At 32.3% G+C, this 22,291-nt stretch overlaps 2 protein-coding genes across 2 annotated transcripts; one reads left to right on the top strand and one right to left on the bottom strand.

Annotated features, from left to right (window-relative positions):
- Positions 1-305: 305 nt before the first annotated feature.
- LOC126831720 (dnaJ homolog subfamily B member 11) lies at positions 306-11,879 on the bottom strand. Its single transcript, XM_050562368.2, has 10 exons — positions 11,730-11,879; positions 8,818-8,974; positions 8,333-8,424; positions 7,939-8,068; positions 6,929-7,071; positions 5,773-5,855; positions 5,417-5,474; positions 4,488-4,599; positions 3,624-3,783; positions 306-3,052 (listed from the first exon to the last, which is right to left on the bottom strand). Exons 1-10 carry the CDS (start codon positions 11,801-11,803, stop codon positions 2,988-2,990), a joined length of 1,074 nt encoding a protein of 357 aa, XP_050418325.1. The 5' UTR covers positions 11,804-11,879; the 3' UTR covers positions 306-2,987.
- Positions 11,880-12,230: 351 nt separating this feature from the next.
- Positions 12,231-21,830, top strand: LOC126831719 (microspherule protein 1). The gene is made up of 12 exons (XM_050562367.1): positions 12,231-12,342; positions 14,820-15,235; positions 15,354-15,392; positions 16,160-16,350; positions 16,908-17,016; positions 17,363-17,501; positions 18,090-18,165; positions 18,471-18,499; positions 19,037-19,129; positions 19,472-19,554; positions 20,791-21,006; positions 21,667-21,830. The coding sequence occupies exons 1-12, from the start codon at positions 12,330-12,332 to the stop codon at positions 21,757-21,759; spliced, it is 1,497 nt and encodes a 498-aa protein (XP_050418324.1). The 5' UTR covers positions 12,231-12,329; the 3' UTR covers positions 21,760-21,830.
- The last annotated feature ends 461 nt before the right edge of the window (positions 21,831-22,291 follow it).

Raw genomic sequence — 22,291 nt, 5'->3', positions numbered from 1 at the left:
GTTGACAATTGTGCGTTTGAACCTATTTGAACTTGCGTAAGGATTCTTAGACTGTATCAATTGTAACGTTAAACACACAGTTTAACATTACAAGTATAGTAACTTGGGTCCCTATGCACGGTAAGCTCCACCCCTTCGAATTAACCTGGTGTGGACCTCTGTACTGGAAATTTAGTAAAATAACTTCACAATCTGCCAAAACTCGGCTTGCATTTTATATCCATGTCAAAAGGGAGACAAATCTGTTAAGAGCGCCGCTTTTCCCCCCACATAATTTCTAGCTCATCTTCGAAAATCAATTCAAATTCAAGGTTCTTTACTTTAATATATGGAAATGACAAATTAATTTGTTAATCTAAATTACATAAATATCAAAGCATTTTCAGTAGAAAATTAAAGCGTTTTATGTAATTTTATGGATTAACATACATACCAAAATGTGTAATTTTTAAATATGGATGAATCACATTTTGTTGGTTGTATGACACCATAAAACTAATTCCGAAGCATGTTCACAAAACCATCTCTAGTTTTAGACAGAACATAACATTTATGTTGAATTATTGATGATTTTAATATACAATGATAAACTGCACTCCAATATCATAGCTTCAAATAAAGCAAAATGATAATCATACATTCTATGTTAAAATGAAGAAGCATATTTTGGATCTCAAGGGGTGTAGAGTGAACACAAATTGACAATTAAATCTAAATGTATTTCAGTTCCAATTAGGAAAAAACTATTGAACATGATCGCTTTATAATTAGAAGTTATGTCAGGTGTGACAAGTGACTCATTAGTCCGAAATATCTGAGCTCTCCTGCACCTCCAAGAACCACACATACAAATGTATTGACCGAAGGCTCAAAGGAGCCCATATATTTCTAAACAATGCAATTTGCCAGTCCATCCTGAACATTGATTCCTAGGCAGTTTCAGATTAAGAGAAATGTTACCATGTCATACAATAGAATAATATTGTTTCAAAATGTTCTAAACCATCTTGTTCTATCATATGCCAAACAACATATATATATTTATAATAAATTGAGTTCTAAGGTAATAAACATTTACAATAACAAAACATTTCTTCATATAACAAACATAACAAAAAACTTCATAATAAATTTATTATAGCGATGATCTATAATATCTAAAATCAGAAAAATACTGAATTCGATGCATCACCTTCTCCCACCAGGCTTGATTCAAATTACAGTATAACTTTGAAACATATAGAAGTATTGGGTGCATGAGCTGGTGAAGATAAGTTTTACATCCCTCTGTCTACATACTTATTCCCTTGCTACATCATCATCTCGCACCAGAATAGACTAACATAGAACATATACTTTGACAGTGGTGAATAGAAGGAATAAAGGGTGCATGAGCTGGTGAAGATGAGTTTAACATCTGGTGTAGTTTAATCATTAAAAAATCCTCCTTTTATCATAGTGTGTAATTTTGATTATAAATTCTGAAAGCTTCTAAGAATTAGTTAAGTGAGATCTTAGAAGTTGGGTTGTTCTTCCTGTGATATGCATGAAGGAGAGAGAATAAGAAAAACAACCCATTGCATGAATATATTTTTCAAGAGTTGTTTTTATTTTGCTTATTTACAATGAAACAATTATTATCCCAGAGCTTGCTTTGGATTCTGATATCCAAACTATTATCACCAACTAGCTTAAGTAGTGATGGGTGTCATGCACAAGGCAAGATAAGTTTACTCTAACACCTCATCTTAAATATTTGGGAAGTTCCCTTTAATTGGTTACAGATAAATAAATACCCAAATAACAAATGTTTACTATGTAATAAACTTCAGTTTAGTTTTTTATTGTTTAAATTTTGTTTTATTTGCCTTCACTAAACTTAGATCTGAATAATTTTTCTTAATTGACTATATTCTATTTGATGTCAGGAATTAACCAATCATTGGAGCTGTGTATGCAATTCTGGGAGATATGTGAACTCTGACATAATCTCCCTATGCAAATTGGTCAGATCTTTTTAGAGTGGAGGCCATCAACAGTACCAGTATATTAATTTTAAAACCAACAAAAGTTTGATCTGTAATTTAATGACAATGGTAAATACCATAAAAAATAGATAGGTTCCACCTGACACAGAGCAGGTAATTTCATGACTAACATATACATTTTTATTTCAACAATTTGCTTGTGCACAGAAGTTTTTGGTAGTGGGAGGAAATCGAGGGACCCAGAGAAAACTGACCAGGTTGGAAATGCCATAAATGGTAATTATATTAAAACAAATGAGAGGTAAAAGATTAGATTTAGACAATTATTTGGGTTTTTTTTTTTGTATCCATGTTGAGTATATTCAAGGTAAATGGCATTAAGTAGAAAAAGATTCAAGTTGATATAGATGAAGAAGTCATGAGATAAACTTGAAGATTTATATTACATGCACATGCTATCAGTGTTTGATACTAATATTTCAAGACCTAAGACAGACAGTAACTTTGTGATCATGTACCTCAGTACCAAATCAATCAATAGTTTATGAAAATTAAAAGGTTATGATCAGACGAGATCATTTTTAAGCTAATCATAACTAGAGAGTTTTCTTTTTAGTCGATCAAAATGACCCATGTCAAACACTTCATGCAAAAATAGGGGACATATTTTATCATTATCGTGGGATAAGTGCAAAAATGAAGAAAAAAACAGCTAGAGTCTAGGTAATTACAAAATCACATATGAAACAAGAGTAGCTGCTTCAAGTTTTTGATGAGCTTGTATACCAACATTCACAAATACAAATAATCCATATCCTTCCATTAATATCCGCACATAATCCTTTTCTTGTTTGTACGTCTTCATCCATTTTATTTACATTACAGTCTCTTATTTTTTTATACAAGACCCCAAACCCTTAGTTTTTCTTGCACCAATAAAACAAGGGTGATAATTTTACTAATAAATAGATAACAAAAACATCTAACAACAATTAAGTGTTAAAATCCTTGTAGACCATTATACACTGTCTGTTTCGATTCTTGGTCTAATAATTTACGTAATCCTGAAATTAAAAAACCCCAACAAATTGCTTAAACTAATCATACAAAATAACAAAAAGGTAAACCAAGAACCTAGTGCCAATTTTTGTAAATATAGAGCTTGGTTTGCTGATAATAGAGGAATAATGATTGACAATTTCAAAACTGATTATCTCCAAAGAATACTTTTCCTAATCAATAATTACATACCATCATTCTAGTCAATTATTGATGTTTATGTATATATACTGATCAAACCTTTAGTATATGGTGAATGTACTGTCTATCCTAATTCCGTAAGAAATTGATCTTTATTACATTGTGTTTTGTAAATCATTTTCATAACTGACTGGAATTACTGATCAGCCTTGCGCCTCAAACTGCCAGATTCATAGAACCAGTATGGGAATGCCATATTGAATGATCTTATAGTATTGATGTTATTAATTGATACTTTAATCAAGAGTAGCTATTAACAGAGACCCCTAGTATTGATCACATCTGTGATCAATTTACTTTTTTATTAATATTGACCATCAGACAGAAAAAATATTATGTTCTGCATTCAAGACAAATACATTATAAAATAGTTACCTTCTTTCTGTTCTTCTGTTAATGCACCTTTAGGAAATTCAACATCAAAAGTTATAAATAAAGCACCTTTAACATTGTTATTCTCATAATTTGGCATTCCTTCGCCAGCTTTTCTTAATCTAGCACCGGACCACGTTATTTTATCTCTTGAAACATGTACCTAATAATAAACAAAACAAAATAATTAACAATTTCAAAAACCTAATAGTTTCCAATTTATTGCTGTTTATTAAATCTCGAGATATACCAATTAAATATTTAGACATTTATTTTATAATTATACCTCGTGTTGGAATTACAATAATTCCTATATGGTCTAAATACAAGAGCAGAATTTGCAAGACTTCACAGACTTTAAAATCTATCTCTGTGTTGCTAGTTAGCTGTCAACCATATATACATGCATCTGGCAAGCGTAACTGTTTGTATAATGACACAACTTTTTCAGCAACTGTGAACCGATTTATGCTGCGTTTAAATAGTTTCATTTTAACGTAATTACCCATTCAGGATAGATATGAGTAAAATGTTCTGCATAGAAACGTAACATAAGTTTCAAAATAACATTAGAATCTATATGTCGAGAACCTAACTAGTAACATCGCTATTTTCAAGTCAATACTCTTAAAGCGAGAGAGAGAGAGAAATGGGGTTTAACGTCTACTCGACACAAACTAGTTCATTTCGGGATTAACATATGGTTCAATTGCGTGTAGGGGTCTTTAGCAGTGGGAAACCGGAGGACACAGAGTAAACCCACGAGGTTGGTACTCTTAAAGCAGGACATAACTCAAACGCAGCATTTATTAGTAATTTGTTGGTAATTTATTAGTAATGATTTGGGAATGTGGGCAAGAAACTTACCTTGTGTTTATCTAAATGTTCAATATTCATTTCGAATCCTACAAGAGCATCAGTTAAACTAATTGTAACATTTGTATATAAATCATCGCCTCTTCTCTCAAACATTTTATGTCTGAAAAATATAAAAAAGACATGTTCATAATACATACACAGTGTTGTTTGTTTCAGTGTGATCACTGTTGAAGTCTATGGAACACTAAATAAATACGGGTTGGTGTATATATACTCTACCTTTCCTCAACAACCCTCCTGGCTGTGAACAAATTAATTACAGGATTCAGAATTTTGTTTTATAAACAACATTTTTATTCAGTCAATATCTGAATAACGGATCAGATAAAATAACAGTTAAAATTACAATAAACCATGGAGTAGCTGTTAATTAATCTTTTGTTATATTACATGATCATTGTTTACATATATGTGACATGAACATTTATTGATACTGTGTGAATAAACTAAAGAGGTTTGTCACGATCATCCGGTATCTAGTATTTATTTTCTACATTCTGATCAAAATACAGATCTATATTTCGTTTCGTTTTTTTCTACTTTCGATGGCCTACACTACATGAAGATCTGATCAGTTGTGGAAGGTCGCATCAGGTGTCATACAAGCGGCGTTTGACCCTATGACGTCAGACATTGATTATTCAATCAGCGTTGATGTTTCTAGTGGTTTAACCACAGTTCAGTGCATCGCACGCCGAGAAGTCGCCGCAACATATGGTTTCATTTGCTAATCCCTCACGATATCCAAAACGCAGGTTATATAACAACTCTTCCAGATCTTAGTGTAGTAGACAAACAAAACGAAATTTTGAACTATAAAAAAAACCAATACAAAATAGGATGTGTGTTTTAATCAGATTGTATCTTCTATTGACACTATGTTGCTATAACAGGGTAAAATATACAAACATACTTACTTGGATTGTTTTATTCTAAATTTTAAATCACCAGGTTCTCCATCTACATGCGGTTCACCTGAAAATAACAAAATATTATTACAACAAAAGAATAAGAGAGATAAAAGCTCACAAAATGTATAATAATGTTCAGATTTCAACATTTCATTCTATATGCCTCATCATTAATTATACTGTTGTGTTTGAAACCAATTTTTATAATGGATTCAAGTAGCTGTTATCCATCTAGGGTTAGAATATTAAGATAAGTAGACTCTCCTGTTTATGTGCATTCCTATTGTATACATATCAGCTCACACTAGGATTTGAATCTTAAAGACACTTTAATCTAGTACAAGGAGAAATAGTTCTTTTACCTTCTGCTACAAAAGGATAAATTTGCCCATCTCTCATTCCTGGTTCAATTTCTATTTCTAATACTTTTTCTTCGGGAACAAATCTGTAAACAAACAAATAATAAACATATTGTAGTCATATTGCAGCAATTTAAAGGAGATGGGGACATTTCCATGCAATTTTAAAATTTCCAACTGTCACAAGTTTTTTTCACATGTACTTCAATGGATACAAAGCAATATCACAGTTTTACATCCTATCCGAATGACAAATCAAAATTTGCCATGTCAGGAATGCTAGCTCTACCTCTGATCTAGTGGGAACCAGGCTGATATTTGAAAGAGAGAGAGAGGGAGAGAAATGGGATTTAATGTCCACACGTAACAAACTAGGTCAAATGGTTTAATTTTATTTCAATACTTTGCTTGCACGCAGGGGTCTTTAGCAGAGGGAGGAATCTGGAGGACCTGGAGAAAACCCACGAGGTTGGATAGACAACCCTACGCCTTGTCATGTACAACCGGGGATTCGAAACCACGCCACTTGACTCAAGACCGGCCTTATGATACAGTGCTCATGTGCTAACCATTTGGCCATCCAACCATTTAGTCAAGAAACACATGTTCAGAGGATAAAATTTATTTTCTGTTTTTCTTTAAAGCGATATTAGAGAAAGGGCTGACAGTTCTTGCTATAATAGTTAAAAAATAGTAAACGAAAACAGAATACGCTGAAAATTTCAGTAAAATTATTTAACTCTGAGCCTAGATATGGGCGATACAATTATAGTCTAGCCTCGACTGTCATTACTACGATAATAAACAAAGTCTTGATTATCCATTTTTACGGTAACCGCATCGACCACAAAATGTATTTAAATCTACTTATATTGCAGCCATCTAATGGCATCGAGACTTGATTATGGGCCTGGTAAGTTAATTAATGTCTAATTATTAATTTATATAGCATTTAAGGCCTAAGGAAAGACCTGCAATAGACATATTTAGCTGTTGCATAATGCCTGTTTAGGCCTAGTTCACGGAGGCAATTTGTAGTCTTTGAAACATGAACATTTGTCTCCTCAAAAACATTCTTAGTGAATATTGGGCAATTTTATTGCACAGTTTTTGAAGATCTAATCAGTTTGATCTGGTTGAGAATTACTTATGAACTTACTTAACATTAGGACATTCATCACAAACTTGTTGTTGACTCATTTGAAATCTGCCAGGGCCTAGTTGTGTTGTGACCATTTCCATTCTACAATTACATCTTCTAGTACCTCTAGCAGGTTTAGCTACTGGTTTATATCTTACAACCTACAATTACAATACAATTACAATACAATTACAATACACAAACTTACACACAGGGGGATAACTGGTAATATCATTTTAAAGAACATTAATATTATAATGACAATGCATGGAGTTACAAACCACCATTGGGCATACCTGAAGTGCTGCACATCATAACAGCGGTTTCTAGGACCCCTGTGTAAAGCCTCATTACATCACTTCAAGTTTTTATTGGACTGCTAGGCTTAACAGTATTTATGTGTAACTAAGTACATAACCCATCCATCCATACTGCAGATACAAATTTACAGTCCAGTGGAATGTGGGCATATAGTGTCTTATCAATAAAGATGCATTACGTAAGAGCTATATCTGTCTATTCCATTTAAATTATTACAATAACTATCTAGATCTTTAGACACCTTGGATATTAAGTGGATTAGATCATTCTGAACTATGACAAAATAGAAAATCAAGACTTTGATAGATTATGGGTTGATTACATATCTGCTTGCTAATTAAGTGTTGTACAGTTTCCTTCCCTCAATTATATTCACTTGTGTACAGTGTTATCTTTACATATACCTCTCAAATTACTAACTGTGAAAATTTCAGTTGTTTTACACTGTTGCTGAGGTATCACTATCTAGAGGTGGATGGCAAGTATAGAAGATGAACTCAAATTATTCCTATTCATGACAAGACAGTAATTCAATTGACCCAAAACCAGATAATTGTTCTCAATATCTTATTTAGCGATAGAATATCATATTTAATGCTAATAGTGGTAGCGGATGCAATCGTGTGATCTTCCTTGAAGGTTTGACCAGGACAATATGCATTTTCTTCTCAAATGAAAATTCAAATATACTACTACTAAGTACTAACCTCAACAAAGTTACCCGAATATAGTTCTTCTAGTGTAACTTCTAAATCCATTAAAACATCCCCACCTCGCGGTATTTCCTGTTCTTGTTCTCTCATTCCACCAAATCCAAAACCAAAATCACCAAAAAAACTACAAATAAGACATAAGGCCATATACAAACAATATTCTGATTCTCAGATAACATTAAAATCCTGAAGGATAAAAGGGGTCATCAGGTTCATATCTATCAAATACGGTCATACATATTGATTTTTTTTCCCCAGAAAACAAAAGGAATTCTAAAAATCATTGATTGAAATCTGTTATAACTATTTCTACTGGGCTATTAAAACAAAATTCTAAGAAAACAACTAACACCTGCAAGGTGTGTAGAAAATATAACCACTAGCTTACCTAGAGAATGGATCACCATGAGTATCACCTTTACCTAACCCTTCCTCTCCATGACGATCATAAACTCTTCGTTTCTCCTCGTCAGATAGCACCTGTCAATTAAATATTGATTTCATGCTTTAGAATATGTGATAAATGCATGCCAATGTCTGATATTAGTTTTATTTTCATTTTAAGCCAGTGAAATCTGTATTTCAAATGACAGTAAAGAAGATTTACGGTACTCAAATTAACAGGATAAATTAATAATCATATTAATAATGTACATGTACCTGTTTATTTCCAAACGTCAGGGTTTTTTTTATATAAAAAGAAATTCTACATGCCCTATTGCACATACTCATGGGATTTAAAACAACGTCCTACAGGGTTTTCATATCTTTTGTTCCAATCTTTTTGTACAATAATTTATGTTCTGGTAAAATAAAATATGTTTTAACAAACAGGGTTAAACCACAGATTGTCAAAACCAATGACTAACTCACCTCATAGGCTGCACCTAAATCTTGGAATCGTCTCTCTGCATCTGGATCGTTTTTATTTTTATCAGGATGATGTTCTTTAGCTAATTTACGATATGCTCTTTTGATTTGATTGGTATTTGCACTTTTGGACACACCAAGAATGGCATAAAAATCCCTCCTGGAAAATATGAGTTAAAGATAATTGGTATTTTTCAGAAAAAAAATTGAATTCAAAATAATGGACATCATTAAAAGCACACACAAGTGACGGAAGAATCTTCCCTGTCCATAATATCATATTTATTTTATTGGACGTTAAATCTGTAATAAACAGCAACAGAAGATCCCTGTTCCATGGTACAACTAATAAATTTGATGTCACCTGTCAACTTTGCAAAAGTTTCGTCACCTGTGCACATACATTACTTTCTTTATCCATTTTGATTGAACATGTATATAATTTTCAATTCAATTCCTATCATTAATTTTTAGATTGTTTTCGATGCATTTTCAGATATCTAGAAATTGTGGATCTTTTAAATCAACACATTTTTCTTGGTTGATTTATTATGAAATATCATCAGATTTAACATAATTTTAATTATTGCTTGTGGCAAACAATTGACCTGACCAAAAAATAGTTGGGATGAAATGACTCACAAATTTTTTTTATACTACATGTACATGACATGTATATATATCTATTTTTACACTAGGCCTATGTGTACATACATGTACATCTATTTTTGTAAAAACTATTACAACTAACTCATCTATAACAGATCTCGTAATAAAGTATATAAACACGGCATACAAGTTTTTAAAAACTTTTTTTGTGTCTTGTATACCTGGCAGTTCGGAGATCTACCACACAACTATTAAATGTCAATTCATGTATCATTAAGGGTAGTTACTTTAGTAACGTATATAGAGCAGAGCCGATACATATACGTTTAACATAATTTTAATTATTGCTTGTGGCAAACAATTGACCTGACCAAAAAATAGTTGGGATGAAATGACTCACAAATTTTTTTTATACTACATGTACATGACATGTATATATATCTATTTTTACACTAGGCCTATGTTTACATACATGTACATCTATTTTTGTAAAAACTATTACAACTAACTCATCTATAACAGATCTCGTAATAAAGTATATACTCACGGCATACAAGTTTTTAAAAACTTTTTTTGTGTCTTGTATACCTGGCAGTTCGGAGATCTACCACACAACTATTAAATGTCAATTCATGTATCATTAAGGGTAGTTACTTTAGTAACGTATATAGAGCAGAGCCGATACATATACGTTACTAAAGTAACTACATTAAGGGTAACTTTAAAAATACAAGGTACATGTACAATTTTATGGATACACGATTATTGAGTTTAATACTATATAAAGCGACATTTCAACGATACTCTTGTCTTTATCAAGCAAATGATACAGATATGTGAATAGTTGTAAATGGCCCCCTAATCAAAGTTGTTTAGTTTTAATTGTATTTGATTATTATTTTTGTTGCATATTCTGTATATATTTGCCCACTATTCACATACCTGTATCATTTGCTTGATAAAGATGGGAGTATCCTCGTCGAAACTTCAATTAGTATTAAACGCAGCAATTATGTATAAACAAAATTGTACCTTGTGGTTAATACCATGTTCAATTACTAAATGCCTATCAAAGAAACTTCAAGCATGTTGGTGACATGAAGATGAAACAAATTTAGATAATTTTTTTTAGTATATTCAGTTATATTTCGCTTTGCCTACCTTTTTAAAACCAAAATACATGTGACAGTAAACTACGGTACTTTTTTCAAAGTTTATAATTTTTTTCCACTTATTACATATTTGCCCAAGTTCTTAGATTTGTACAGTAGTCTATTTTTAGACTACAAAGGCGAGTAACAGGCTATTTGGTAGAGGGGCATCTGTTGATACTACAGCGTGCTGTGTCACACATACTGGCTCTTGCGAGGTACATGTAAGCACAGTGTTATTTTCTCACTGAAATGTTCATTTACATTGTACAGGCATTTACAGGGACTGACAGGTGACAGTATAGCTGTAAAAATTTACCAAAAAAAATATCAACAAGGACGAAAAACAATTTTGACAAATAGTTGTTAGAAACGTTTCTGAACGTACAAGTCAAAGTGCAATGAGACCTACTTGCAGGACTAGGTAGGGGCCTAACTACACTACATCTTATATTAGTGTTTAACGCAGACAAGTCGTCTTATCTTATTATACTTAATGCAAGCGGAGGGGTCTTTCCTCAATTTCCTGTGGGAGGAAACCGGAGTAAACCCAAGAGGTTGAGCGAAGGTGCCCGCACGTCCAACCCAAGACACATACCATACACTCAGATCTGGAATCGAAACCACATTCTCAAACCAGAGGTGACCAGCAGGCTAGAGCTTGAAGTGCCATTATCTAGACCACTAGGCTATCCCAACCACAACTTATTTATAGTTATCAATTCAATGGACTATTTTAGTATTTAAGTTATTTATTTATTTATATAAGGCATAAGCTGATTGACTCTTGAGCATGATTATGATTATGATTGAATATGATGACGACTTTAGTCTTTAGAGGTTAATATCATTTAGATTTCTTTTGACTGAAAGTGATAATCCAACTTCAAAGTATAAAACCAAATAACATTTTAATTGACTTTTACGAACCGATAAATCACTATAAAAATATTATGCTTTAAGGAAAATTAGTTGTTTATATTTAACCTCCTGAATAACCAACCAATGACAGCGATCCACGCCAGTGACAAAAAAAGAGGAGAGGTGTCATTCACCGGCTACTTGATAAAACTATTTCTACTCGGGTTAATGTATAAAACAATTTTTAAAATCATTTTTTGTATATTTAGAAATTATACAATTACAAAAACTCACCCAGCTAAAACCTGAACTGCTAGAATAATTATTTGTAATAAAAAGGCCGTATTCCAACACACAATCGTCGCCATTTTCAAACTTCCTGCCACGGAAGGTTAAGATGCATTATGGTAGATGAACATCCTCACGGCTTGTGGTGGTGTCACATGGGATACGTGGCGTTCGGAGATGAGATTCAGATGATTCAGATATTCATATTTAAGTCTTGACAATCTTTCTAAACAGGTGCCCGATTTTCGCCTTGTTTTGTTCGTCTACTAAGCGTCCGGTTAATAAAGCGTACAAGTAGAATAAAAATTTCGCCTATGAATGACTGAAACGGAACAATTGTATTGTATAAACATTTTGAAGTCAAAGATTTATAGATAAATCTCTATTAATACATTTTTTTGGCAAAATTTCCACAAATAATAACGATTGTTTTTGATGAAATATCAATAACTGAATTTTACTGATCAAAATAAAATATATATTCGGACCATTCTATAAATTTTAGTAATCAAAATGGTGGAACAACGAGAAAAATTTTGAAGATGGACAAATAAATCATTAAAAAATATTGTAATTGTTGAAGATTGGTGTCTTTAATTGCCGATTATGGCAGATACAGGTATACTATATGATAACTGAGGAAAAGGATGGAATTCCCATTAAGTTTTAGGTTTAAAAAAGCCCCGTTATTTTGGTATGTGAACTGAACTGAGTGTTCATCTCATCTCTGGAATCTCAGATCGGTCATGATGATGATTATGACTTCTGCAGGATTACATGTCATTTCGGTCCCGCGTGTTTTCGGACTTACAACATTTCTGACTAAAAAAAATATGGCCTTGATGTTTCGGACTCGGGCAGGTGACATTTCAGACTCAGGTAGTTGACGTTTCGGACTCGGGGAATAAGTTGAAATAAACGGTTGAACACAACTGTCAGTGTCAGATCAATCTATAAATAATAAACCAAAAGCGATTTTATACAAAAAATAGCATGCAGGTAAAATTTATCGCTGGCAATCAAGTACAGCACGTGGAATCATGGATGACACACTGTATAGATCTCTCAAGGGACTGCAAAATTTTCAATGTTGAATGTTTATGAAAAGAATGTCTCATTTCTTTATATCTGTAATATGTATATAAAAAGTAGCTGATGAATTTATTAAAAATAGGCCAATTCAAAACACGAAAAAAAATATTAACATGAAACATGTGGTTATTAAAAGACTCTACCAAACGATAAAACATAGTTGCACTTACAGTTCTTTAAATCACCGTTTCCCATAAAAGTAATTTAAAAAAAAGAAAAAAGAATAATATGCTGTGTTTTTACAAGCCTCTGGAATATTTTAACGATAATCCGTAAGCTACACGTTGACATGCATTCCTCGACAAGCTTGCCATAGATAGCAGTACAAATCGTTAAATTAATGCATACAAAGACAACTCTTTTTGGAAAATATTAGAAATGCAAACAATCAAAGTGGGATAATTAAAGCTGATTTACCGATAATCCCTATGTTATTGTAGTATGTGCAAAGAAAAAACCATTGTCAATCAGGAGTTGTCAATCGATGATAATGGCGGCCGTGTGTTGATTTGATTATTCTGACTCATGTAAAAGACATGTTGGCTTTCACAATTCTAAAAACATTAGCAGTATTACTAAATATACACAAATTTTCAACAATATATTATTATTGTCAAGTTCAATATTCGCCGATGAAACTAAAATAGAACAAGCAGTGTAAAATCTGTGTTATCTTTTTATTAGCGGTCTCAAGAATCGCTGATCAATTAAATAAAACAAAACAACTATCAGACTCACATAAAACGAAAAAAAAAACAAACAGCTATTACAAATATATCAAACAAATTTTCAACAGTCTTTTAATTATTCATCTAAGTCCGAAACGTCGCCAGACCGAGTCCAAAAAGCCGTTGAGTAAATCTGAACCGTTGTCAAACTGAGTCCGAAAGGTGGTCTGTGTTGAGTCCGAAATGAGACGGGACCGAAATGACGTGCTACCTTCTGCAGGGCTAGAAATTCTTCATTTTTTGCGAGAATCTAAGAGAATTCTCATATATGCAATCTGCGCGGCGAATCCTCTGAATCTTAATTACTAATACTGTCTAAAAATCAAAATTGTGTTTATTGTTTATTGGCAGTATCAGATAATGCTGTAGCCAAAAAAAGCTGATCTACGGCACCAAGGGCATATCTTCATAACACAATCTGTAGGCTTCTGTCCATCGTCTTCACTGGCCACATGGCTTATTTAACTGAACCTATTATGAATAATCAACAAGCTTATTTTGTTTTTTTACCGGATTATCAAAATCATCATGAAATGTGCTAATTACTTGAATTATGAACCACATATGGCCGATTGTTTATTATTGTAGCAACGGTACTTGATAATCAGGACTAAGTCTCAATTATAAATTTTGTTGTTAAATTATTAAATCTCATGGGTGTTCCAACCAATTTAAATCTTGACCATCCAATGGTCCAGAGAGTTGATTAATTATAGGCTTGGCATGTAAAGAAATGTCTAAATAATAGTTTATTTAACATTTGAAGCCAAAATTAAGTCCTGCAATAGGCAGATTTATATCTTACATAATGCATCTTTAAAGGGCCTAAGGCTCTAACTCAATATAGTCTTTGACATTACAAACACAAATTATTGGTGCATTCCAATCCATAGTGTGTTGTTATCTTATCGTAAAAACATGGGCTCCTGATATATCCAATATTTTTAACACAGTGAACAATTTTAAGAACAGTACTCCATGCATCTACTCAATGCTCTTGAGCTAAATTTGAAATGAGGTGCCTTGATGAACAAAGCTAAACAGCAATCTGTAACTAAGCGAAATGTTAAACCATACTTCTGATATAGACTGGACTAACCAGGTGCGAACGACTGTACCATTCAATTTGGACTGTTTACACTTTTCGACAAACAAAGCTGATTAGAAATTACAATAAAAAATTTCAAAAATGAATGTAAATCAGTTTGCCTCAAATGCAAGTAGCATGGAAATATAGCAAAATCACATTTAACATTTGATTTGTTTTTCATTTTAGAAAATTCATCAACACCTGCTGTTGTTCCAGCTACTCCTCCTGCTGCACCCAGTCAGTTGATTAAAACCCAAATACTTCAAGTACCCTCCACACCATTAACAACCACGCCTAAAGGAACTGTCAAAGTAACACCTCAACGATCACTACGAACACCTTTAAATTTAGACCCAATCCCAGCTCGAAGAAGCTCAACTCGGTCTATTAAAAGGAAGAAATTTGATGATGAATTGGTGGAAAGTAGTTTAATTAAAACTGAAAGAACGACAGGTCGAATAAAAACTCCAATTGTGCCACCGGTGCCTGCTGTAGAAAAGGTTGAAGCACCTGTTTCAGTTGTTGTACCTCCTCCCCCCGAACCTCCAGCTCCCATACCAGAGAAAAAGATAAAATTACCACCACCCAGCAATAATGCCAGGGTAAGTAAATCTTCTCATGTTTTTAAATCTTTTATCTTATTTGAGAACTTTAATTTAGATATTTATTCATTAATTCAACTGATTGTGCTTTTCTTATATCAATCTCTTTTCTTTTCAGCCTGCAAAATCCAGTGCTAAAAGAAACAAGAAACAAAGAGTATGTATATATGTATTAGGATTGGCAATACTACTGTTTTTCTAAAAAAATTTTTTTATAAACAATATTTTTATTCAGATGTGTATCTGAATAAGGATTGGGGAACAGGCATAACCTATATTAAACCCCTTCTTCTAATTAAATGTAAAAGTAGATTCAAGCTATGTTTATATTCTGAAGTTTCCATTTTGATGAGACTCCATCAACAAGACATGTCAGATAAGTAGATTCAAGCTATGTTTATATTCTGAGGTTTCCATTTTGATGAGTCTCCATCCACAAGACATGTCAGATTAGATGTGCCTTTACAAAACTGATTTCTCAGGCTTCATTACCTCCTCATATAATATCGCTTGTTCAAGGGACATAACTTGAATTTGAAACAGTTTTTTCCACTGTGTAATTTACAATGTTTTTAAGACTTTTAATTGTTTAATAATGCTTTATTGGACCTTCTTTTATCTAAAGAATCCTTATACATTGTTTTTATCTTACCTACATTCTGTGGATATTAATGAAGTTTTATTGTATAAATCATATATAAAAACACACTTCAAAATTAATTACCTTTATGAGATTACTTTAAGTAGTATCAACATCTTAAATAAAATGTTAAAAACTGATTGGAAGTTATTAATTAACTATTATCATGTTTTTTATGAATAAGATTATGTATTCCTCATAAATTCATTTAGTCCTGGGAATTAATAGATTTATTTCAAAATCAAATTTTAAGTATTCTTTGATTGCCACATACTGTTTTTCAGGCAGCTGTACAAACGTCAATGAAAGATTTGGGTCGATGGAAAGCACAGGACGATTTATTGTTGATCAACGCTGTTCAACAAACTAATGATCTGAGTATCGTTCATCTAGGTGTTAAATTCTCCTGTCATTTTACATTAAAAGAAATACAAGAAAGATGGTACTCTCTACTTTATGATCAGCAAATATCTAAGTAAGTGGAAGACTTTAAAATAAAATTCTCACTTAAACAAGTACGTAATAACAAATGTAAGTTGAATATTGTAAAAGTGACACCTTTAAAAATGTAATGACAGTATTGGACACATTGTGCACTACCTTTATACGGATATATATATATTGTTGTCACTTATGTCTGTTGGTCCATACACATTTTCCTGTGAATGTCCAACATGACACTTTTCTTGTCACAATTTTTTTACATTTTCAAGGTTTGTTTATTTTGACGAAAGGAAGAACCCTATTGAAATTTCATTCTCTTTCTGTTTCACACTGATTGTAAAGTGTTTTCTGAAAATGTTGAATGAACTACATGTAGCATTAAGGTGCTCATAATAATATTTGCTTGACTTTCTTGCCAGATAATCAACCAAATTCCAACCAGTGTGCAGTGAAAGTATGTTTCCAGTAGTTAAATTTATCTGTATGATGGGGATGGTTGATGGCTGAAAAATTAAAACACAAATATATTGCATAGTCAGTGGAGAAGAAAATAAAATTTAATTGTTCTATACATTTATCTTTTTTCAGATTATCTGTACAAGCTATGAAGATGTTACATCCTGATGTAATTAAACAAGTTCAGTGTAAAGCTTTATATAATAATAAAGAAGAAGAATTACTAGGACATATACCTTCTGTGAGTTATAGCTATTGTTCTTTAGTAGATCAGCAAAAAAAAAATACACAGAAAGTTTACCTACTATAATTACAATTCCTTTGAAATATAGAAAATTGACTGACTTTGAAATATAGAAAGCAACTGACTTTGAAATATAGAAATCAACTGACTTTGAAATATAGAAAGCAACTGACTGAAATATAAAATGAACGGACTGATTGTTTTTGCCAATATCTTGTTCTGCAAACATTTATGTATTGAAACACATATTACTTTGTACTTACTGCTTATTGTTCATATGATTCATATGAAATTCTAAATTGGGGATTCTTTGTAGAAATAGGTACTTATTTTTATTTTTCAGACCAAAAGTCCATCTTTAGAAAAGTTTCAAGAATTAATAAATGAAAATCCAGATGTATTTCATCCAGCTCGAACACCCAAAGCACTTCATACTCATTGGCTGTTAATGAAACAGTATCATCTGCTTCCTGACCAATCAGGTTTGTTTGCTTTATACAGTAACACCTTGACTGTCTTTGCTTGTTGTTATAAAATAATTATAGATTAGACGTGAATTAATGGGGGGTTGGGATGGCCTAGTGGTCTAGAGTGTCACGCTTCGACCTCTAGTTGGCCGGTCACCTCTGGCTTGTGGTTGTGGTTTCGATCCCTGGTGTGAGCATATGTGGCTTGGAGATAGGGGCGCCTTCTCAACCTCATGGGTTTACTCCGGGTACTCCGTTTTCCTCCCACAGCAAAGACCCCTGCGCGTGCGCTAAGATCATTAAAATGAAAATAAAGACAACTTGTCTGCGATATCACCTTTGGTGGAAGCAGACGTTAAACACTAAGAACAACAACATGTGAATTAATTTTTCTGTTTATCTGGAGATTTTGAGAAAAATCTGATGTTGAGATATAGATAGATGTTTCCAGTTTAAAGCCCCACGTAATTCATTAGTCTTTGTAGGTCACCGTTTGGATTTTCTACTCTTTAGTTAAATTAAATATAATATTATTTTAAGTATGAATAATTTCCTATGATATGACACATTGATATGGAATATGTTTATCTGTTTTGTTTTCAGTCCAGCCAATGCCAAGAGGTGATCATATCTTAAATTTTTCTGATGCAGAAGATGTGATGAATGATGAAGATTTATTGTAAGTACATTAACCATTAACTTCCATATTTTATAAATATACTGGTTGGTAGAGGCTTCATCAAGAAATAAATTTTAGAGTTAAATGACCTAATTAACCTAAGAAAAACATATCCCAGTAGCCCAATTACATGTAATGTAATATGAATAGAAATTATATAGTTATGTTCTTGATAAAAATGATAATTTCATTGGAATTCTGATAAATAGTTTATCAGAAACACTGCATCTAGGATATTAAGCCAACTATTTTTCTTTCTATTGATTCAAAAAGAGAGATAGTAAATCTCTTTCTTTTTTTTTCAGAGATCAAAAAGATGATGTAGTAGAAAGAGGTAATTTCCACGTTACCAAATTAACTTTTGCTCAGCAGTTTGTTCTACCATACAGATTTGTTTTAAGTTATGCAAAGACAGGCCTGGATTCTAATTTTTAAAACATTTTTTTCAAAAATATACTCTCTTTGTAGTATATTTAAAACAATAAAGCATGTGATTAGGGGACATAGGCAGGTGTCAGTCATTATGGAAATCTGCAGTCAAGACCTAATTTCTACCATTTCAGTACAGTTTCCGGTGGAAAAAACTGACCAAGTACATTGTAACTTGTATTATGAGATCACCAGATCATCAGTATTAATTTTTTATTATTGTGAATTAATGTGAAACATGACCTTGAGATTGTTGGTATTTCTTTGTAAATGTATCACCAGACGTTAAGATAGTGGATTTGGACCAGGATAAATGTATATGAGAGGCTTCTACAAAGAACTTACTAGTTTTAGTCACTGTAAAATCTGAGATTTCTCCTTTAAATGGAAGTCATGCATGGAATTTTTTTGGTTAACTTTATTATTATCTTGTATTTGATAGAATTAGCTATAGCTGACAGAAGAAGTAAAAGAGAGATACGATATTTAGAACAAGAAATGCCTAAATTACAAGTTTTAGTAGATAATGTCACAGGTCAGTCATATAACTTTATTACTGTAATATTTTCTGTTAAATATCATTTATTGGTAAATAAACTTGCTCCAAGATATTTTAAGCTATCTTGTTAATTTCTTGTTTAAAATTGTTAATTTTATTGAATAACGTTATATCATCAGTTATATCTTATAAAAGTATTATTTGTTTTGAAAAAATATTATTTCCCTCCCTATTTTTGTTACATAGAATAACTTAAGATCCCTTCACTAACCAATAAAGATGTGGAAAATTAAGATTTTTTTTGACAGAATTGTCTTGAATTGAAAAATAAAAGTTTTTTTTTTATTTTATAGAAAATATTTTTTTTATATATTATAGGTATTAGTCCACCTGATTTTGATAATCAAACCTTAGCAGTTTTAAGAGGAAGATTAGTTCGATATTTAATGAGATCAAAAGAGGTTTGTATCCACAAATATTTGCTTGAGATGGACATGTTTTTATAAGCCCCACACTGAATTATGTAAGGCTAATATTGTTAAAATTATTATTGTTCTGACAACCCCAAATTACAGCTCAAGCTGAATATTGTACACCTTGAAAAAGTTTATTTTAGTAACAGCCACAAGTGTGCAGAAAATAACTCAGTAAGCTCAAAAAGTGAAAAAAGTCATATTACTGAGCTCAGTGTTAGACAAATTCTGATGTCCTTTTCATTATGATATATTCCATATTTATATGCCTGCATTTTCATGTGGACATTCTCCACCCATCTCATGCCAAATGTGGGTGTATCTTGCATGACAACCGCTTGTTTCTTATATATGGGTGAGGGGGGTGGGTGGATGGCCGAATGGTTAGCATGTGCGCGCTGTATTATAAGGTATGTCATTGAGTCAACTGGCGTGGTTTCGATTCCCCATTTGTAGGTGACAAGGAGTAGGGTTGCCTGTCCAACCTCGTGGGTTTTCTCCGGGTCCTCCATCTCCCACTGCTAAAGACCCCTACGCACAAGCGAATTATTGAAATAAAATTAAACCATGTGTTAGTCCCGAATGACCTAGTTTGTGTCGAGTGGACTTAAACCCCATCTCTCTCTCTCTCTCTCTCTCTCTCTCTCTCCCATGACCATAGTGCAGGATGTTCTGCTCCAACTGGGCTAAGGAAGACGGGCATATGCCATGAAGGAAATTTTGCTGGACAGCGTTGCTATGGTCTACTCTTATATCAAATTCCAACTGCCAAGTAATCTTTAACATGCATGCCAATGTATAAACGAGACCTCAATTTTTCATCCCATCTGACCGACTAGACAGCTGTCCTTGTCAGGTCCTCCGTCCTGCATCACTGACAAAGGGAAACCATGCCGGAAAGTGCAGGATGGAAGGCCTGATCTTATGATCAAAGCACAGGTCCTGTGTACATGTGGACTGATTGAGCAATCAATTTGTCTGTAAAGATTTGTTTTATAGTGAATTATGAAAATTTTAAAGCCAAGCATTAATTAAGAGTTGTTTTGATGGATTTTGTCAAAATATTGTTGTGATCGAAAATAGATCTGAATGTAGTGTAAAATTCAGAAGAAAAAAAACAAACCAAAATTGTGATTTAATTTTAATTAATACAAATAGATTATGTATTTAGAAATGGATGGTTTTCAATTTAAAACAATGTTTTCCTGATTGAATCTCTTTCAGATAACATTAGGGAGAGCAACAAAAGATAACAATGTAGATGTTGATTTATCACTTGAAGGTCCAGCATGGAAAATATCTCGACAACAAGGAGTAATAAAACTAAGGAATAGTGGAGATTTTTTTATTGCAAATGAAGGAAAACGGCCAATTTATATTGATGGAAAACCAGTTGCTAAGGGAAACAAACAAAAACTATTTCATAATTCTGTAGTTGAGGTATGAATCCATTTTATTCTAAAAATCAGATTACACAAACTTTAATTATTTTTTTTTAATTATGATAAGGTAAAAAGGTGCATTGGCACAGTTCAGTGTTATTTCCCTTTTTCCTATATCACAAAATTTTAAAGAACCAGTGCAATAAAGCTAGGACGTAGTTGAATGAACACAGTCTACAGGATCATACAATCAGAGAGTTATATATAGGCAAATCTTTATATAGAAAACACAAAGACATAACATTATTGGCACCACTGATCCAAGCCTTTCTTTGTATTTGGTACTCTACCCATGTTGGCTGACAATGTACATGCTTAGAACAGATTTAATTAGCAAGTAACTAAAACAGTTAAGATGCCATCGGCAATGCTGATCCAAGATCTGCCTAAGATTTGCATGCTTAGAACATAAGACTTATAGAATGTATTTGTAATGTAGAAGTAACCATTCAAAAGAACTAAAATATTTTGATGCCTTTAAACGTTCAGCTGTAGTCAATGACAATATGTACATTAGTGTTGCTTTGTTAGCAAAGGTATACTGATGTATAAATTACAGGAAAATCGTGCTTTTAACACCAGTTACAAGACTGATATTAATTGTAAAAATTGGAACAATCAGTTTAATAAATCTGTATTCTTTTTATTATTTTTTCAGATTTCAAGTTTACGGTTTATATTCCTAATTAACGAAGAATTAATTAAAGTAATGAGGACAGATGTACCTAAGATAATACCTACAGTCTCATGAAATCTTGTTATTTACACAATTTGTTGTTATTTGTACATTTATTTTGTAAATAAAAATAGTAGAAACTTGAATATCTGTTTTAATAAAATGAAATTATAGTGGCGGTAACCATAGAATGCTGATTATCATATAGATGGGGGTGTCTGGTAATAGAACTTCAGCAATATGGCAGGTCAAGTCGCGATCTTCAAATTTATTTAAATGACATATGCTACAATGAAATTGGATCTCTTAAAAAAATTTAGTGTTTTGAGAACACTGCTTAAAAAAACAGAACAATATTTCACTTTTATTTCTTAAGTTTCAATTTTCAGCTTAGAAGACTTGTGGGTGTGTCATACTTCCAAATTTTTCAATACATTCCTTTGCAATATTTTGGAAATATCAAATTTTCCACATCTTAATCTATGATAGAATGTATCGTACTTAAATTGATTATTTAATTAGGTAAGATAATATAAAGATCTGAAGTTCTCTCTATAATAGTTTAAAATAGATAATAAAAAGGGAATATATTGAAAATTTCAGTCAA

The sequence above is a fragment of the Patella vulgata genome, chromosome 9, assembly GCF_932274485.2.
Source record: "Patella vulgata chromosome 9, xgPatVulg1.2, whole genome shotgun sequence".
Lineage (NCBI taxonomy): Eukaryota > Metazoa > Mollusca > Gastropoda > Patellidae > Patella > Patella vulgata.
Note: the sequence above shows the minus strand (reverse complement) of the source record. Positions and strands in the feature narration are given on the sequence as shown.